This window comes from Protobothrops mucrosquamatus, unplaced genomic scaffold (assembly GCF_001527695.2).
Source record: "Protobothrops mucrosquamatus isolate PMUCROS unplaced genomic scaffold, P.Mucros_1.0 scaffold3791, whole genome shotgun sequence".
NCBI lineage: Eukaryota > Metazoa > Chordata > Lepidosauria > Squamata > Viperidae > Protobothrops > Protobothrops mucrosquamatus.
In genome coordinates this window covers 21,724-36,608 of record NW_015389744.1, presented here as the reverse complement: position 1 = coordinate 36,608, position 14,885 = coordinate 21,724, and the positions used below count along the sequence as shown (strand labels likewise).

The following is a 14,885-nucleotide window of genomic DNA, read 5'->3' as shown; positions in this document are numbered from 1 at the left end:
ATTCCCTGTAACAGCAGAACACAACACTATGGAAAGTATAAGTATTGCCGTTCCTAATTGTGTGTTGCGTGCCATATAGTGAAGCACATGAAAAGCATGCTTCTTCACAGTCACTTAACGTGTTCGTTTTGCGGTTACGTGAGGCACTGCATGCATTGGTCTTTATTCTTACAGTAGAGAAGTCATTAATTATAACTTTTTGTGAATTGGGACATTTAAACTTGCTTTTTTTTTAATTCCAATCGAAATTTAGTAGGAGTCGGAGTCGGTGCATTGTTTGCCGACTCTGACTCCAGGTACCCAAAATTTCCTCCAACTCCTCAACTCCGACTCCGACTCCACAGCCCTGGTTGCCATGCCCGCCCTGCCCAGATGCGTTTTTTTTTTAACCATACTAACCTGCCTTTTAGCCTCATTGTGTTTCTCCTTTCGCTTCTCAGCCTTCGCCGTGTGTTTGTGAGACAAAAAAAAAAAGTTCAGTCAGACTTTCTAACTTCTCGCGAGATCTGAAGAACTTAGAAAGTCTGATTGAACTTTTTTTTTTTTGGTCCCACAAACACGTGGCAAAGGCTGAGAAGCGAATGGAAAAATGCAGTGCAGCTGAAAGGCAGGTTAGTAAAAAAAAAAATGCTTGGGGGAGTCGAGGGCATCTGAGTGTGGGTGGCCACGGCAACCTTAACCCTGCGCGGCTTCGGCAGGTGTCTGGCAGGCAAAGGGAAGCAACTCCACCACCCCATGGCAACCTTACCCTGCGTGGCTTCGGCAGGTGTCTGGCAGGTGGAGGGAAGCAACTCCACCCCTCTGCCACCTGCCTTGCCTCCTCACCTCATGGCGGTGGCGGTGGCAGCAGCTGGCCGGGTGGAGACGATCCGGCGGGAGCAGCCGGTAGAGGCCAAAAGCACCCAGCTGGCATGAGCGATGCAGTGCCTGCCAGGGCCAGAAGAGTGTCAGGTTCAGCCCTTAGCCCGGCGCCTGCAACACCGAGTAGGCGTGCAGGCTGGTGCTCAAGCAGCCCAAAGGCAGAGGCGTGGCTGGTGCAGGTCCACCGGCGGCCACTGGCGAAGGGCCCTGGTGGCGGGGCGGCACTCCGGATCTGGGCCGACTCACCCCACACCAGGCAGAAACAGTCCAGCAGGGTAGCCCAGAGTAGCGGGGCCAGGAGGGCAAAGAGCCCTGCAAGGCAGAAGCAGCACGGGCAGCCACATGGCTGCCACATGGCACCTGATGCGGCCAAGAAATGTCCCAGCAGCAGTAGGGCCAGCTTGACTCCTCCTCCTCCTCCTCCTCCTCCTCCTCCTCCTCTTTCTGCCACCTTCTCCTCCACTTCGCAAACCCCACTCCCTTCTAATGCTGATGACGTTTCTTAGTTTGGTAAGGAAACGTCTGCAGGGAAACAATCCAGCTCAGTTGCACCAAGGACCCCACAGTGTAACTCTGCATTGCATCAAAGCATTTGGGTTCTTTTTTTTTTGCCCTTTCTCTCTTTTCGTCTTATGTTTTTTTCCCCATAACTGATCCCAGCAAAAGGGTGATGTTGGTGGTTTGACTAATCATGAATATCTCAAAGTAAAACAAGTATTTTCTCTCACTTCCTTCACAGTCCTGACAGTGATAAATTGGGTCACTCGTGTGTCTGATCTAATTTTGCAACCTTTTTTTTTTTTTTTTTGCCTTGGTCCTTAAGTTGTCATAAATGCATGCTGTCAGCCAAACACCCGAATTTTGATCACGTGACCCTGGGGAAGTTGCAACGTTTCTAAGAATGAGTATTGGGTGTAAGTCACTTTTTTTTTAAGTGCTGTTGTAACTTTGAATGGTTACTAAAATCAATAATTGTATGTCGAAGACTACCAGTATAGATAATCCTCCACTTGCAACAGTTCATTTAGTGACGGAAGTTACAATGGCACTGAAAAAAATGACTTATGGCTGTTTTTCACACTTAACGACTGTTGCAGCATCCCCACGGTCATGTGATCAAAATTCGGACACTGTCTCATATTTATGATGGGTTGCCGTGACCCGGGGTCACGTAATCCCCTTTCGCGACCTTATGACAAGCAAAGTCAAGGGGGAAGGCAGATTTACTTAACAGTTGTGTTGCTGACTTATCTATCTGCAGTGATTCATTTTACAACGGTGGCAAGGAAGGTTGTAAAATTGGGGCAAGACTCACCTAACAAATGTTTCACTTAGCAACAGAAATGTTGGGCTCAGTTGTGGTTATAAGTCAGTGATGGCGAACCTTTTAGAGACCGAGTGCCCAAACTGCAACCCAAAACCCACTTATGCATCGGCGAGTGCCGGGTAGGTGTGGCCCATTGGCTGGGTGTGGCCCATTGGGTGGGCGTGGCCCATTGGGTGGGCGTGGCTGCAGTGGTAACGGCAGACTGGGTGGGACTAAAAAGTTCAATCAATTCCAACTTTGCAAGATCTTTTTTTTTCCCCGCGAGAAGTTGAAATTGACTGATTGAACCTTTCTTTTTTTTTGCACACGGCGGCGGAGGCCTAAAGCGAAAAGTTTTCATAAAACCCAGCTGAAGGGCTAGGACTGGGGCGACGGCGCGCGTGCCCACAGAGAGGGCTCTGAGTGCCACCTCTGGCACCCGTGCCATAGGTTCGCCACCACTGGTATAAGTCAAGGACTACCTGTATGAAGATAAATATTCTGTGGACAATTTACAACGAGAATGTTTGGAAACCTTGCTGAGTTTTTTTTTTCTTATCTGTTTGGTGTTTTTTTCTTTCTTTCCGTACTTATCTTTTATTTTTCTTTTCTTCACAGCCGGAAAGAAAAAGCAATTTGGAACCTGGAGTATGCTTCGAAACTTGCCCAGAGGATAGCACTGGGTCATCCCATTCCAACCCAAAGTAGGTACCGGTAGTCAACTTACGACCACAATTGAGCCCAAAACTTCTGTCGTTAAGCAAGGCAGTTGTTTAAATCAGTTTGGCCCCATTTTGTGACTTTTCTTGCCACCATTGCAAAGTGAATTGCTGCAATTGTTAAGTGAATTGTGTGGTTGTTATATGCAAATCTGGCTTCCATTGATTTTGTTTACTGGAAACCGGCTGGGAAATTTACAAGTGATGATCACATGACCCTCAGGACAGTGCAACTGTCATAAGTACATGCCAGTTGCCAAGCATCTGAATTTTGATCATGTGACCGTGGGAACGCTGCAACTGTTGTGTGAAAAACAGGCATCAGTCCCTTTTTTTTCAGTGCCGCTGTAACTTCAAATGGCCACTAAACGAATGATTGAGATCAAGGACTACCTGTAGAAAGGAATTGCATAGCCTAGCACTGAGAATAGCACAGGCAGTCCTCAACTTATGACCAGCTGCTCAGCAACCATTTGGAGTTACGATTCAGCTCCTGAGAACGTAATTACAACACGGTTCGGAGGTTCTGGTAGCCACCTCACCCTCCTGGTGGTCACATGACCGAAATTCTGTCTTTTGGCAACTGGCCCGCAACGATGGTCATTTGTAGCATCTTGTAGTCCTTGCCTTGTGATTTAGTATTGTTTTTGTAGAAAACTTCCTTTACTTGGCAAAAAAGAAGTAAATAATGGGTTCGCGTAACAACCATGGTGATTTGCTTAATGACTGCTGCAACCAGGATTGTAAAATTGAGTCTGATCATGTGAGGACCTGCTTTATGGCTGTCTTGACCTACGACTAATGATTAGGCTCCATTGCGGTCATACACTGAGGATTACCTGTCATAATAGAGCCGTCTGCAGAATGGAAGACTTTTGTCCAAAGGATGCATGCATTGTGCAGGTGCTGCCTCCTCCTCTTCCTCCTCCTCTTCCTCCTCCTCCTCCTCCTCCTCTCCATACATCCTACTCCCTTATAACACTGGTGATGTTAAATGTGGTAACGTGGTATATGCAGCACAGTGCAGGGAGCCATGTGCAGATCTGTACATTGGGGAAACAAAACAACAACTTCATAAATGTATGGCACAACATAGGAGAACAAACCCATCCGGGCAAGATTCAGCAGTCCATCTGCATTTAAAAGAAAAAAGCCACTCTTTTGAAGACAGCAAAGTCCACATTTTGGACGGAGAGGACCGCTGGTTTGAAAGAGGGGTCAAATTGGCCATCCAGGTCAAAATTGAACAGCCCTCTTTTAACAGGGAGGGATACAAAACCATCTATTTCCAGTCTACAACACAGTCCTTTCAGCGGTTCCAAGAAGGCTCCACATCCATTTGCACTATTCAGGTAATCCTGAGGACACAGGTAAACCTCCAAGTGGTCTCAAGGACTCTCTAAAAAAAGGCAAATGACCAGCTGTCTGCAAGGAGTATAAATCCTTTCATTCCCCATCATCCAGTCAGAGCTGAAGAAGCTTCTTGGATGAGAAGCGAAACGTCTTCAAAGGAAAAAGAAGAAAGTCCAGTTGCCTCATGGAAAAGCACCTTTGAGATACTGATGATGTTACCTGGTTGGGTCATGAAACGTCTGTAAGAAAACAAACAAGCTCAGAGAGCAGCAAGGACCCCTCATGTCAACCCTGAGCTACAAATATTCTCCTTTATTAGACCGAAAGGCTAAATCCAGGATAAATATCTGGCTGACTATGTGACAAATGAACAATAATATAATATATTAAATGTATATATTACTGGCAATCTGTGAAAAGCTGGCATTGTATAGAATGCCCAGGAAACCTATAGAATGTGTGACTCTTTAGGCAAAGTATGAAATATATGTGTTATTTCAATATGCTATATACTTTCCCTAGGGCATTGTATATAATACCTAGACTGTCAGGGAATTGTGCAGCAGGTGTCCAAATGTAAGCAGAGACTCTGACATGAACGTATAATTTTATATAAATGAATATAATCTACAACTATATGTACAGCAAACTAGCTATCAGGCACATCACTACATCATGAGGTAAATACATAGAGCGCTCAGCTGGCACACAGAAGAAAAAAGGTGGGAAAAAAGGGAAACTCCCTCTCCACGCCCACAGCAACCAATCACAGCGCAGATTGCCTTACGCAGGAGCCCGCCCTCTCCAACCAATTGGCTATAACTGTGTGTTCTGGCCTCACTGCACAACCCCACTGCTCCAGCTGCTAAATTTAAATATAACATAGACATTATGCAGAATGGCAAGAACTGTTAGGCAAAGCCTGAAAAGGATGAGGGGCTAAGGTTATGGTTAGGGTTAGGGTTAGAGTGAGGGTTAAGATATGAGTTAGGGTTAGGGTTGGAGTGGGGGGTTAATGATCATGGTTAGGGTTAGAATGAGGGTTTAGAGTGAGGGTTAGGGTCACGGTTAGGATAGGGTTAGAGTGAGGGTTAAGATATGAGTGAGGGTTAGGGTTGGAGTGGGAGTTAATGATCATGGTTAGGGTTAGAATGAGGGTTTAGAGTGAGGGTTAGGGTAACGGTTAGAGTTAGAGTGAGGGTTAAGGTAAGCATGAGGGTTAGGATTAAGGTTTAGAGTGAAGGTCAGAGTCACGGTTAGGGTTAGAGTGATGGTTAAGTTAAGAGTGAGGGTTGGGATTAGGGGTTAGAGTGAGAGTTAGGGTCACAGTTAGGGTTAGAATGGGGGTTAAGGTAAGTGAGGGTTAGGATTAGGGGTTACAGTGAGAGGGTCATGGTTAAGGTTAAAGTGAGGGTTAAGGTAAGAGTGAGGGTTAGGGTTTAGAGTGAGGGTTAACGATCATGGTTAGGGTTAGAGTGAGGGTTAGGGTCACGGTTAGGGTTAGAGTGAGGGTTAACGTAAGAGTGAGGGTTAGGATTAGGGTTTAGAATGGGGGTTAGGGTCACGGTTAGGGTTAGAGTGAGGGTTAAGTTAAGAATGAGGGTTGGGATTAGGGGTTAGAGTGAGGGTCATGGTTAGGGTTCGAGTTAGGGTTAGGGTTAGGGTTAGGGTTTAGATGATGGTTAGGGTCACGGTGAGAGTTAGAGTGAGGGTTAGATTTAGAATGAGGGTTAGGGTTACGATTGGAGTTAGGGTTAGGGTTAGAGTGAGGGTTAGGGTTAGGGTTAACCCTAACCCTTCATTGAAAAGATGAGGGAAGAAATGCAAAATAAAGTACAGGACTTTCTTACTGAAAAGAAAACTCAAGTATTGACCTACTTATTGCAACCAGGAAGGCTAGGATTAGGGTTTATAGTTTAGGGTTAGGATTTATACTTTGCCAGTTTGCTTTTTGGCATTACATAGGAGCCTAGCAAATGTGTGAAATATTAAATGTTTCATACTTTGACGTGTCATTTTGGGCATTCTGTAGGTTTTGTAGGCATCTTATGGAATTCCTAATTTCACATACTGATGGTAACATACAGTATATACCACCTGATTCCCAGTGAATAATGAGTTTGCCTGTATCTTTGTATCTTTCAACAGTGTTTTCTCTTGTTACTTGCAGGAGCAAAACCTTCCAATATCTTGAAGAGATGGAATTTTGACATCCCGGGCAGTAGCCGGAAACTCAATCCAAGTCAACAGAGTGCCATCCGGGAGGCACTGGAAAAGTCTTTCACTCTAATCCAAGGGCCGCCAGGTGAGGGATCGACCCCCTTTTTACAACCCTGTAATCCCTTATTTTGGGGTAGAGTTGGGGCGACTGGATGGAGTTGAGCATTTACTGGCCGGATGCCCTTCCTGATGCCACGTGGAGTTAATAATAATAATAATAATAATAATAGTAGTAGTAGTAGTAGTAGTAGTAATAATAATAATAATAATAATAAAATTTGGAAGGGACTTTGGAGGTTATCTAGTCCAACCCCCTGCTCAGGCAGGAAACCCTACACCATTTCGGACAAATGGCTGTCCAGTCTCTTCTTAAAAACTTCCAGTGTTGGAGCATTCACCACTTCTGGAGGCAGGTTGTTCCACTGGTTAATTGTTCTCACTGTCAGGAAGTTTCTCCTTAGTTCCAGGTTGCTTCTCTCCTTGGTTAGTTTCCATCCATTGCTTCTCGTCCTGCCTTCAGGCGCTTTGGAGATTAGCTTGACTCCTTCTTCTTTGGGGCAGCCCCTGAGATACTGGAAGACTGCTATCATGTCCCCCCTGGTCCTTCTCTTCATTAAACTAGACATACTCAATTCCAGCAACTGTTCCTTATATATTTTAGCCTCTTCTCTGTACTCTGACACCTTGCTAGGCGACTGGTGGTCCTCGGATATTGCCATATCCTAAAAGTGGTACAGTGGGTGAAAAGGCTCAGGCTTGTGCGGTGCTGCCACCGGTTCAGCTCATTCCCCTCCCCCGCTACCACTTTTTTAGGATGGTTGCGTACCACCTGCCAGGTGCCAATGTACCACAGGTGGTACCCGTACCACTGGTTGAAAAGCCCTGCTCTAGGGAACTAGCTATGGTTCATTTGACCCTTCCTCAATAAAGTAGCGTTCTAATCATTCTGTGGAATGAGACTATTGATCTGATCTACTTTGTCAGGCTGACAACTTCCTCTTTGTTTTTGTATTTGTTCAGGCACCGGGAAAACCGTGGTTGGTGCTCACATTGTGTACTGGTTTCACCAGCTCAATCACGAGAAGAATGGAAACCCAACTCAACCTGGGGCGATGCCTCCAAAGCCAGCCAAGAGTGATGCCTCCAGAGCCAAGAGCCACATTCTGTACTGTGGACCTTCTCACAAATCGGTTGATGTTGTTGCTGGTAATCCATTTTCTCCATGGAAAAAATATTCTTGTTTTGGGCAGAATAGTTGAAACTGAAATCGACCTGATTTTGCTATGGTGTAGAGTTGCTATGGTGTATTTTGCTATGGTGTAGAGTTGCTATGGTGTATTTTGCTATGGTGTAGAGTTGCTATGGTGTATTTTGCTATGGTGTAGAGTTGCTATGGTGTATTTTGCTATGGTGTAGAGTTGCTATGGTGTATTTTGCTATGGTGTAGAGTTGCTATGGTGTATTTTGCTATGGTGTAGAGTTGATTGGCATGCAGCTAAGCTGAGCTCCTGTTCTCCATAGAATAGAGTAGAGCGGAGCGGAGCAGAGCAGAATAGAATAGAATAGAATAGAATAGAATAGAATAGAATAGAATAGAATAGAATAGAATAGAATAGGATTAGAACAGAACAGGAATAGAGTAGAGTAGAGTAGAGTAGAGTAGAGTAGAGTAGAGTAGAGTAGAGTAGAATAGGATTAAAACAGAACAGGAATAGGAATAGGAATAGGAATAGAATAGAATAGAATAGAATAGAATAGAATTACAGAATAGAGTAGCATAGAGCAGAGCAAGTAGAGTAGAATAGAATAGAATAGAGGAGAGTACAGTACAGTACAGTAGAATAGAATAACAGAGTTGGAAGGGATCTTGGAGGTCTTCTAGTCCAACCCAGTGCTCAGACAGGAAACCCTATACCCGTGATGGCGAATCTATGGCAGGGGTGCCACAGGTGGCACTCAGAGCCCTCTCTGTGGGCACGCGTGCCGTCACCCAGTCCTAGGCCTTCAGCTGGGTTTTATAAAACCTTTTCGCTCTAGGCCTCTGCCGCCGTGTGCAAAAAAAAAAAAAGGTTCAATCAATCAGTCAATTTCAATTTCTCGCGGGGAAAAAAAGATCTCGCAAAGATGGAATTGATTGAACTTTTTAGTCCCACCCAGTCTGCCGTTACCACTGCAGCCACGCCCACCCACTGGGCCATGCCCACTCACTGGGCCACGCCGATACATGGGTTTTGGGTTGCAGTTTGGGCACTCGGTCTCTAAAAGGTTCGCCATCACTGGCCTATACCATTTCAGACAAATGGTTGTCCAATCTCTTCTTAAAAACTTCCAATCCAGCCTCTGACGTCCTTAACTGCATAACAAAGTTCTTCTCCTATTTCATGTAAAATTGTTCCTTCTGCATAATGAGGTGCCAAAATTGGACAATTCTCTTGGTCAGATCATAAAACATAGAATAGGGCTGGAAGGGACCTTGGAGGTCTTCTAGTTCAACCCCCTGCTCAGGGCGGGAATTCCTATTAGATTCCGGTCAAATGGCTGTCCAGTCTCTTCATGTAAATCACCAGTGATGGACCCCCCCCCACAACTTCCAGAGGCATCTTAAAATACAGGTAGCCCTTGATGTACGGCCACAATTGAGCCCAACATTTCTGCTGCTAAGCAAGGTAGTTGTTCAGGAAGTTTTGCCCCCATTTTACAACCTTTCTTGTCACAGTTGTTAAGTGAATCACCGCAGTGGTTAAGTTTGTAACATGGTTGTTAAGTTAAATCTGGCTTTCCCATTGATACTGTGTCAAGGTTCCGACTAATGGAACACTTCAAAGAACTTCCAGGCACTGTTTATTCTAAAAAGTCTTTAATCCTATGAACACAGTGTCCGGCACAGCATGAATGGATGCCAAGATCTGAATTTCCCTTTCTTTGCACATAACATTCCAGGCTATTCCCCTCCCCTATTTTGCAGTCATAATTCACATTTTCCAATCAGCCTGGAGGGCAAAGATTCACTTCGTTCCCTATCCAGCAGTCCTTATCTTTCTCCTGCCCTCCCACCATCATCTGAATTAACTCTAAAAATACCAGACAGTTCTGCATATCTTGTCAAAGCAATAATATCCAATATTAGCAGCCTTGACCTACTGCTTGTCAGAAGGTTGCAAAAGGGGATCATGTGACCCCGGGACACTGCAACGGTCAGAAATATGAGTCAATTTCCAAGAGTCTGAATTTGTATTCTGTGACCATGGGGATGCTGGAACAATTATTAGTGTGAAAAACGGTCATAATTCACTTTTTTTCAGTGCCCTTATAACTTCAAATGATCACTGAACAGGTATTGTAAGTAAATAAAATAAATGATAAATAAATAAAACTATCCATCATTGTTTCATGGTTCGTTCCAGTTAACCCAGTGGTTCTCAACCTGTGGGTCAGGACCCCATTTGGGGTCAATCGACCATTTCATGGGGGTCGCCAAGCAAGGCTGTCCGCCATTTTTTTTGTCCGCCATTTTTTCCCCCTTTTCCGGCGGGTGCCTTACCTCCCTTGGGCTGGGCCAGCTGGTGGTCGGCCTGCTCCGTCTCTGCCGCTTGCCAGCTACGCCTCGGCCGGCGCAGGGGGCGGAACCACGCATGTGCGGCGCTCCCGGGCAGGAAAAGTCCTCGACTTACGACCGGTTGGGTAGTTCTCGACTTACGACCAGTTTAGTCCTTGACTTACGACCGGTTTAGTCCTCAACTTACGACCGGTTTAGTCCTCGACTTACGACCGGTTGGGGTCGCGGCATTAAAAAGGTTGAGAACCACTGAGTTAACCAAAAAGGCTGCAGCTTGCAAGACCCAGGCAGGAGAAATTATACTCAAGCCAACAATGTTGGTTTCTTTTTTTCAGAGATGCTCATGAGGATGCCTGGTTCCTTCAGGCCTCTGAGGGTCTACGGAGATACGATTGAGACAATGGATTTTCCTTATCCTGGCAGCAACCTCCAAATTTCTCGAAAAGCTCAGCGGAACGCAAAATCGAAACCAGAGATCAGGTTTGAATTTGGGGTTGGGTTTGTCTTCTAAAATGGGGTTCGGTTAATGTTGCTAGTAGTACATTGGCTCACTTTAAGGCCTGTCCAACCGTGGCAACTTTTAAGACCTGTGGACTTCAACTCCCAGAATTCCCCAGCCAACCATTCTCCCTCCCTCCCTCCCTCCCTCCCTCCCTCATAGAATAGAATAGAATAGAATAGAAATTATGGAATGGAATGGAATAAAATAGAATATAGAATAGAATAGAATAGAATAGAATAGAATAATAGAATAGAAAATATGGAATGGAATAGAATAGAATAGAATTAGAATTAGAATAGAATAGAAATACAGAATGGAATGGAATGGAATGGAATAGAATAGAATAGAATAGAAAATATGGAATGGAGTGGAATAAAATAGAATGGAATGGAATAGAACAGAACAGAACAGAACAGAATAGAATAGAATAGAATAGAAATACAGAATAGAATAGAAATACAGAATAGAATAGAAAAGAAAATATGGAATAGAATGGAATAAAATAGAATGGAATGGAATAGAATAGAATAGAATAGAATAGAACAGAATAGAAAATATGGAATGGAATAGAATAGAATAGAATTAGAATTAGAATAGAATAGAAATACAGAATGGAATGGAATGGAATGGAATAGAATAGAATAGAAAATATGGAATGGAATGGAATAAAATAGAATGGAATGGAATAGAATAGAATAGAACAGAACAGAACAGAATAGAATAGAAATACAGAATAGAATAGAAATACAGAATAGAATAGAATAGAAAAGAAAATATGGAATAGAATGGAATAAAATAGAATGGAATGGAATGGAATAGAATAGAATAGAACCGAATAGAAAATAGAATAGAATAGAATAGAATAGAAATACAGAATAGAATAGAAAATAGAATAGAATAGAAAATAGAATAGAATAGAATAGAAATACAGAATAGAATAGAATAGAATAGAAATACAGAATAGAATAGAATAGAATAGAATAGAGTTGGAAGGGACCTTGGAGGTCTTCTACTCCAGCCCCCTGCTCAAGCAGGAGACTGTATACCATTTCAGACAGGTGGCTGTCCAGTCTCTTCTTAAAAATCTCCAGTGATGGAGCACCCACAACTTCTGGAGGCAAGTTGTTCGTTCACTGGTTAATTTTTTTCTCTGTTAGGAAGTTTCTCCTTAGTTCCAGGTTGCTTCTCTCCTTGATTAGTTTCCATCCGTTGTTTCTTGTCCTGCCCTCTGGTCCTTTGGAGAATAAGTTGACTCCCACTTCTTTGTGGCAGCCCCTCAAATACTGGAATACTGCGATTATGTCTCCCCTAATCCTTCTTTTCTCCTTCCATATGTTTTAGTCTCCAGGTCTTTGATCATCTTAGTTGCTCTTCTCTGCATTTTTTCCACTACATAGTCGAAACCAAAAACTAAATTCCCCTCCCCTGGATACAAAGTAACAAAGTACAATTCCCTCCTCTAATAAATAGTCATAAATCACATTCCCCAATTAGCTTGAAGCTCGGGCTTTCTCCCCAGCTCTCCAGCCTGGCAAAACACTATCAGCTCTGGGCCCAATGACCTTGGGTTCCCAGGGCTGAGTTATTATTGTTATGACTAGTTCAGGGGTAGGCAACCTTGGCTCTTTTATGACTCGTGGACTTCAACTCCCAGAATTCCTGAGCCAGCATGGCTCAGCTTGGAAACCTCTCCCTTTCCCCTCAGCATGGCTGGCTCAGGAATTCTGGGAGTTGAAGTCCACAAGTCATAAAAGAGCCAAGGTTGCCTAACTCTGGACTAGCTGGACTCCCATCCCTATTCCCCTTCCCTGCATCAACTAATTCTAAAAGCAATGGAGAAAATGGCTGCATTTCCATCTGTTGTCAAAGCAAGAACATCCGATGTTAGCAGCGTTGACAGCATGCCCCCCCCCCAAAAAAACCCCAGTCCTCAAACAAGCGACCTGGCTTGAGGCCCCTCATTCCCATCCTTAGCTAAATCTGGGCCTGATCCACCAGTGAAAGCACTCTGGGAGTATCGCTGGCTCAGGAATTCTGGGAGTTGAAGTCCACAAGTCATAAAAGGGCCATGGTTCCCCACCTCTATCCTGAGGGGTAGCACTTCATGCATGTGTGTAAATATTTTGGCTTCTTGTTTAAACTAATCCTTTCTGCACAGGCGTATCACTTTGCACTATCTGATCCGGGAAAAAAGCAATCCTGACTCGGGAAGGATCCTCGAGTTTGATGAACGAGTGAAACGTGGAGAAGAGATCACCGAAGATGAAATTGAAGGGTGAGGACAATCAGACGGAGAGGGTTGCCGAGGCCTGATGTGAAGATCCCTCAATTTTCCCAAGAGTTTCCTGATCATCCTAGGAGAGCCAGCCTGGTTAAGATGTAGGCCTACAAACCAGGAGACAGGGAGTTCTAGTTACATCTTGGGCATGAAAAGCGGGTTGGGCCCAATCACCAGGAGATGTAAGTTCTAGTCCTGCCTTTTGCCTGGAAGCCAGCTGGGTGACTTTGGGCCAGTCACCAGGAGACTATGAGTTCTAGTTCCACCTTAGGCGCGAAAGCCTCCTGGATGACTTTGGATCAATCACCAGGAGACTGGGAGTTCTAGTCCCACCTTGGGTATGAAAGCCAGTTGGGTTGTGGTACTGTCCTAGACATGAAAGCCACTTGTGCCAATCACCAAGAAATTGTGAGTTCTAGTTCCACCTTAGGCGCGAAAGCCACCCGGGTGACTTTGGATCAATCACCAGGAGACTGGGAGTTCTAGTCTCATCTTAGGCGTGAAAGCTGGCTTTTGGGCCAGTTACTATCACAGCCGAACTCCTCACACAGGACTACTGTTGTGGGGAAAATAGGAAGAAGGAATATTAGGTATGTTTGGCTTGAGTTATTTAGAAAAATAAGGAAGTTTGTGTCTGTGTGTGTGTCAGCTGGGATGCAGCACAAGAATCCTGGCTTCTCACTGTGTGAATAAGACAGGGAAACCTAGTTTCTACTCCTCCCTCAACAAAAGGAACTCCCTGAGTGAATCCCCCCACTTTTGAACCCATCCTACCTTGCAGGATTGTTGTTAGGAGCAAAACAGGAGGCGAGAACCCCACATAACGCCTTCTGAGTGAAAGGAGAGCTATACATCCAATGCAGGTGGTCCTCGACTTATGACCATAATTGAGCCCAAAATTTGCATTGCTAAGTAAGGCATTTGTTAAGTGAATCACCCTCTCCCCCATTTTATGACTCTTTTGCCAGAGTTACGCAAGTCAGTTTATTTATTTAAAAAAATTGTGTTGTCGCCTATTTGCACGTGGTGACTCAAGGCGGCTTACACAGATATAAAAACACTCTATAATAAACAGAAAAATAATAACCCCCCCATCCCCCCACCCCGGCGACAACCATTGTTAAGTGACTCTGTTTTCCTCCATTGACTTTGCGTGTCACAAGCTCCCTAGCCAGGCTGCAAATGACAGTCCCCCTATTTACGACGGCTGCAGCGTCTCGGGGTCACATGACCACCCTTTACACCCTTCCCAGCTGGCTTCCGGCCACCAAAATCAATGGCGTTAGCCAGATTCACTTAACAACCGCAGTGATTCACTTAACCGCCAGGCCAAATAAAGTCATAAAATCAGACACAATTCATTTCATTCCTTTAGCTGTAGGTCAGCGGCTACCCGTCACTAAACAGGAATAAACCACAGCACATCACCCTTCTTAGTCCTGTCTTAGCCTGGCCTTGAATAATGGGGAAGGTTAGATTTAAGTCCCCCTTTCTCAGAGCCTCGCTTTAATTTTACATCAAGTTTCTAGCCCTGCGTGAAGCCGGTTGGAAGTGTGCGAGAAAACCTCGGAGGATCCACTTTAAAAAAAACAAGGGTTTTCTTTTGTGGGCTGACAGGTACAAACGGCTATTGAACAGGGCGCGGGTATTTGAATTGGAACGCCACGACATCATTCTCTGCACGTGCTCCGCCTCTTCGTCCAACTTCCTCGCCGAGCAGCTCAACGTCAAGCAGGTGCTGATCGACGAGTGCGCCATGTGCACGGAGCCCGAAACGCTCATCCCGTTGGTCAGATACAAGAAGATCGAGAAGGTGAGCCCGTGGGGTGGGCCTCCAAAGAACAGGTAGTCCGCAATTGTGACCGCAATGGAGCAACGGGTGGAAGCTAACCAAGGAGAGAAGCAACCTAGAACTAAGGAGAAACTTCCTGACAGTTAGAACAATTAACCAGTGGAACAACCTGCCTCCAGAAGTTGTGAATGCTCCAACACTGGAAGTTTTTAAGAAGAGACTGGACAGCCATTTGTCCGAAATGGTATAGGGTTTCCTGCCTGAGCAGGGGGTTGGACTAGATGACCTCCAAGGTCCC

The 14,885-nt window shown here is 44.8% G+C and overlaps 1 protein-coding gene across 1 annotated transcript in view; it reads left to right on the top strand.

The window, feature by feature from the left end:
• The window catches only part of HELZ2 (helicase with zinc finger 2), a 44,215-nt gene that overhangs the window by 19,140 nt on the left and 10,190 nt on the right, over positions 1-14,885 (top strand). Inside the window, exons 8-13 of the mRNA XM_029286471.1 lie at positions 2,786-2,871; positions 6,410-6,544; positions 7,480-7,665; positions 10,351-10,495; positions 12,676-12,792; positions 14,413-14,608. Coding sequence (XP_029142304.1) covers positions 2,786-2,871; positions 6,410-6,544; positions 7,480-7,665; positions 10,351-10,495; positions 12,676-12,792; positions 14,413-14,608 — 865 coding nt within the window. The remainder of the gene's footprint in view (positions 1-2,785; positions 2,872-6,409; positions 6,545-7,479; positions 7,666-10,350; positions 10,496-12,675; positions 12,793-14,412; positions 14,609-14,885) is intronic.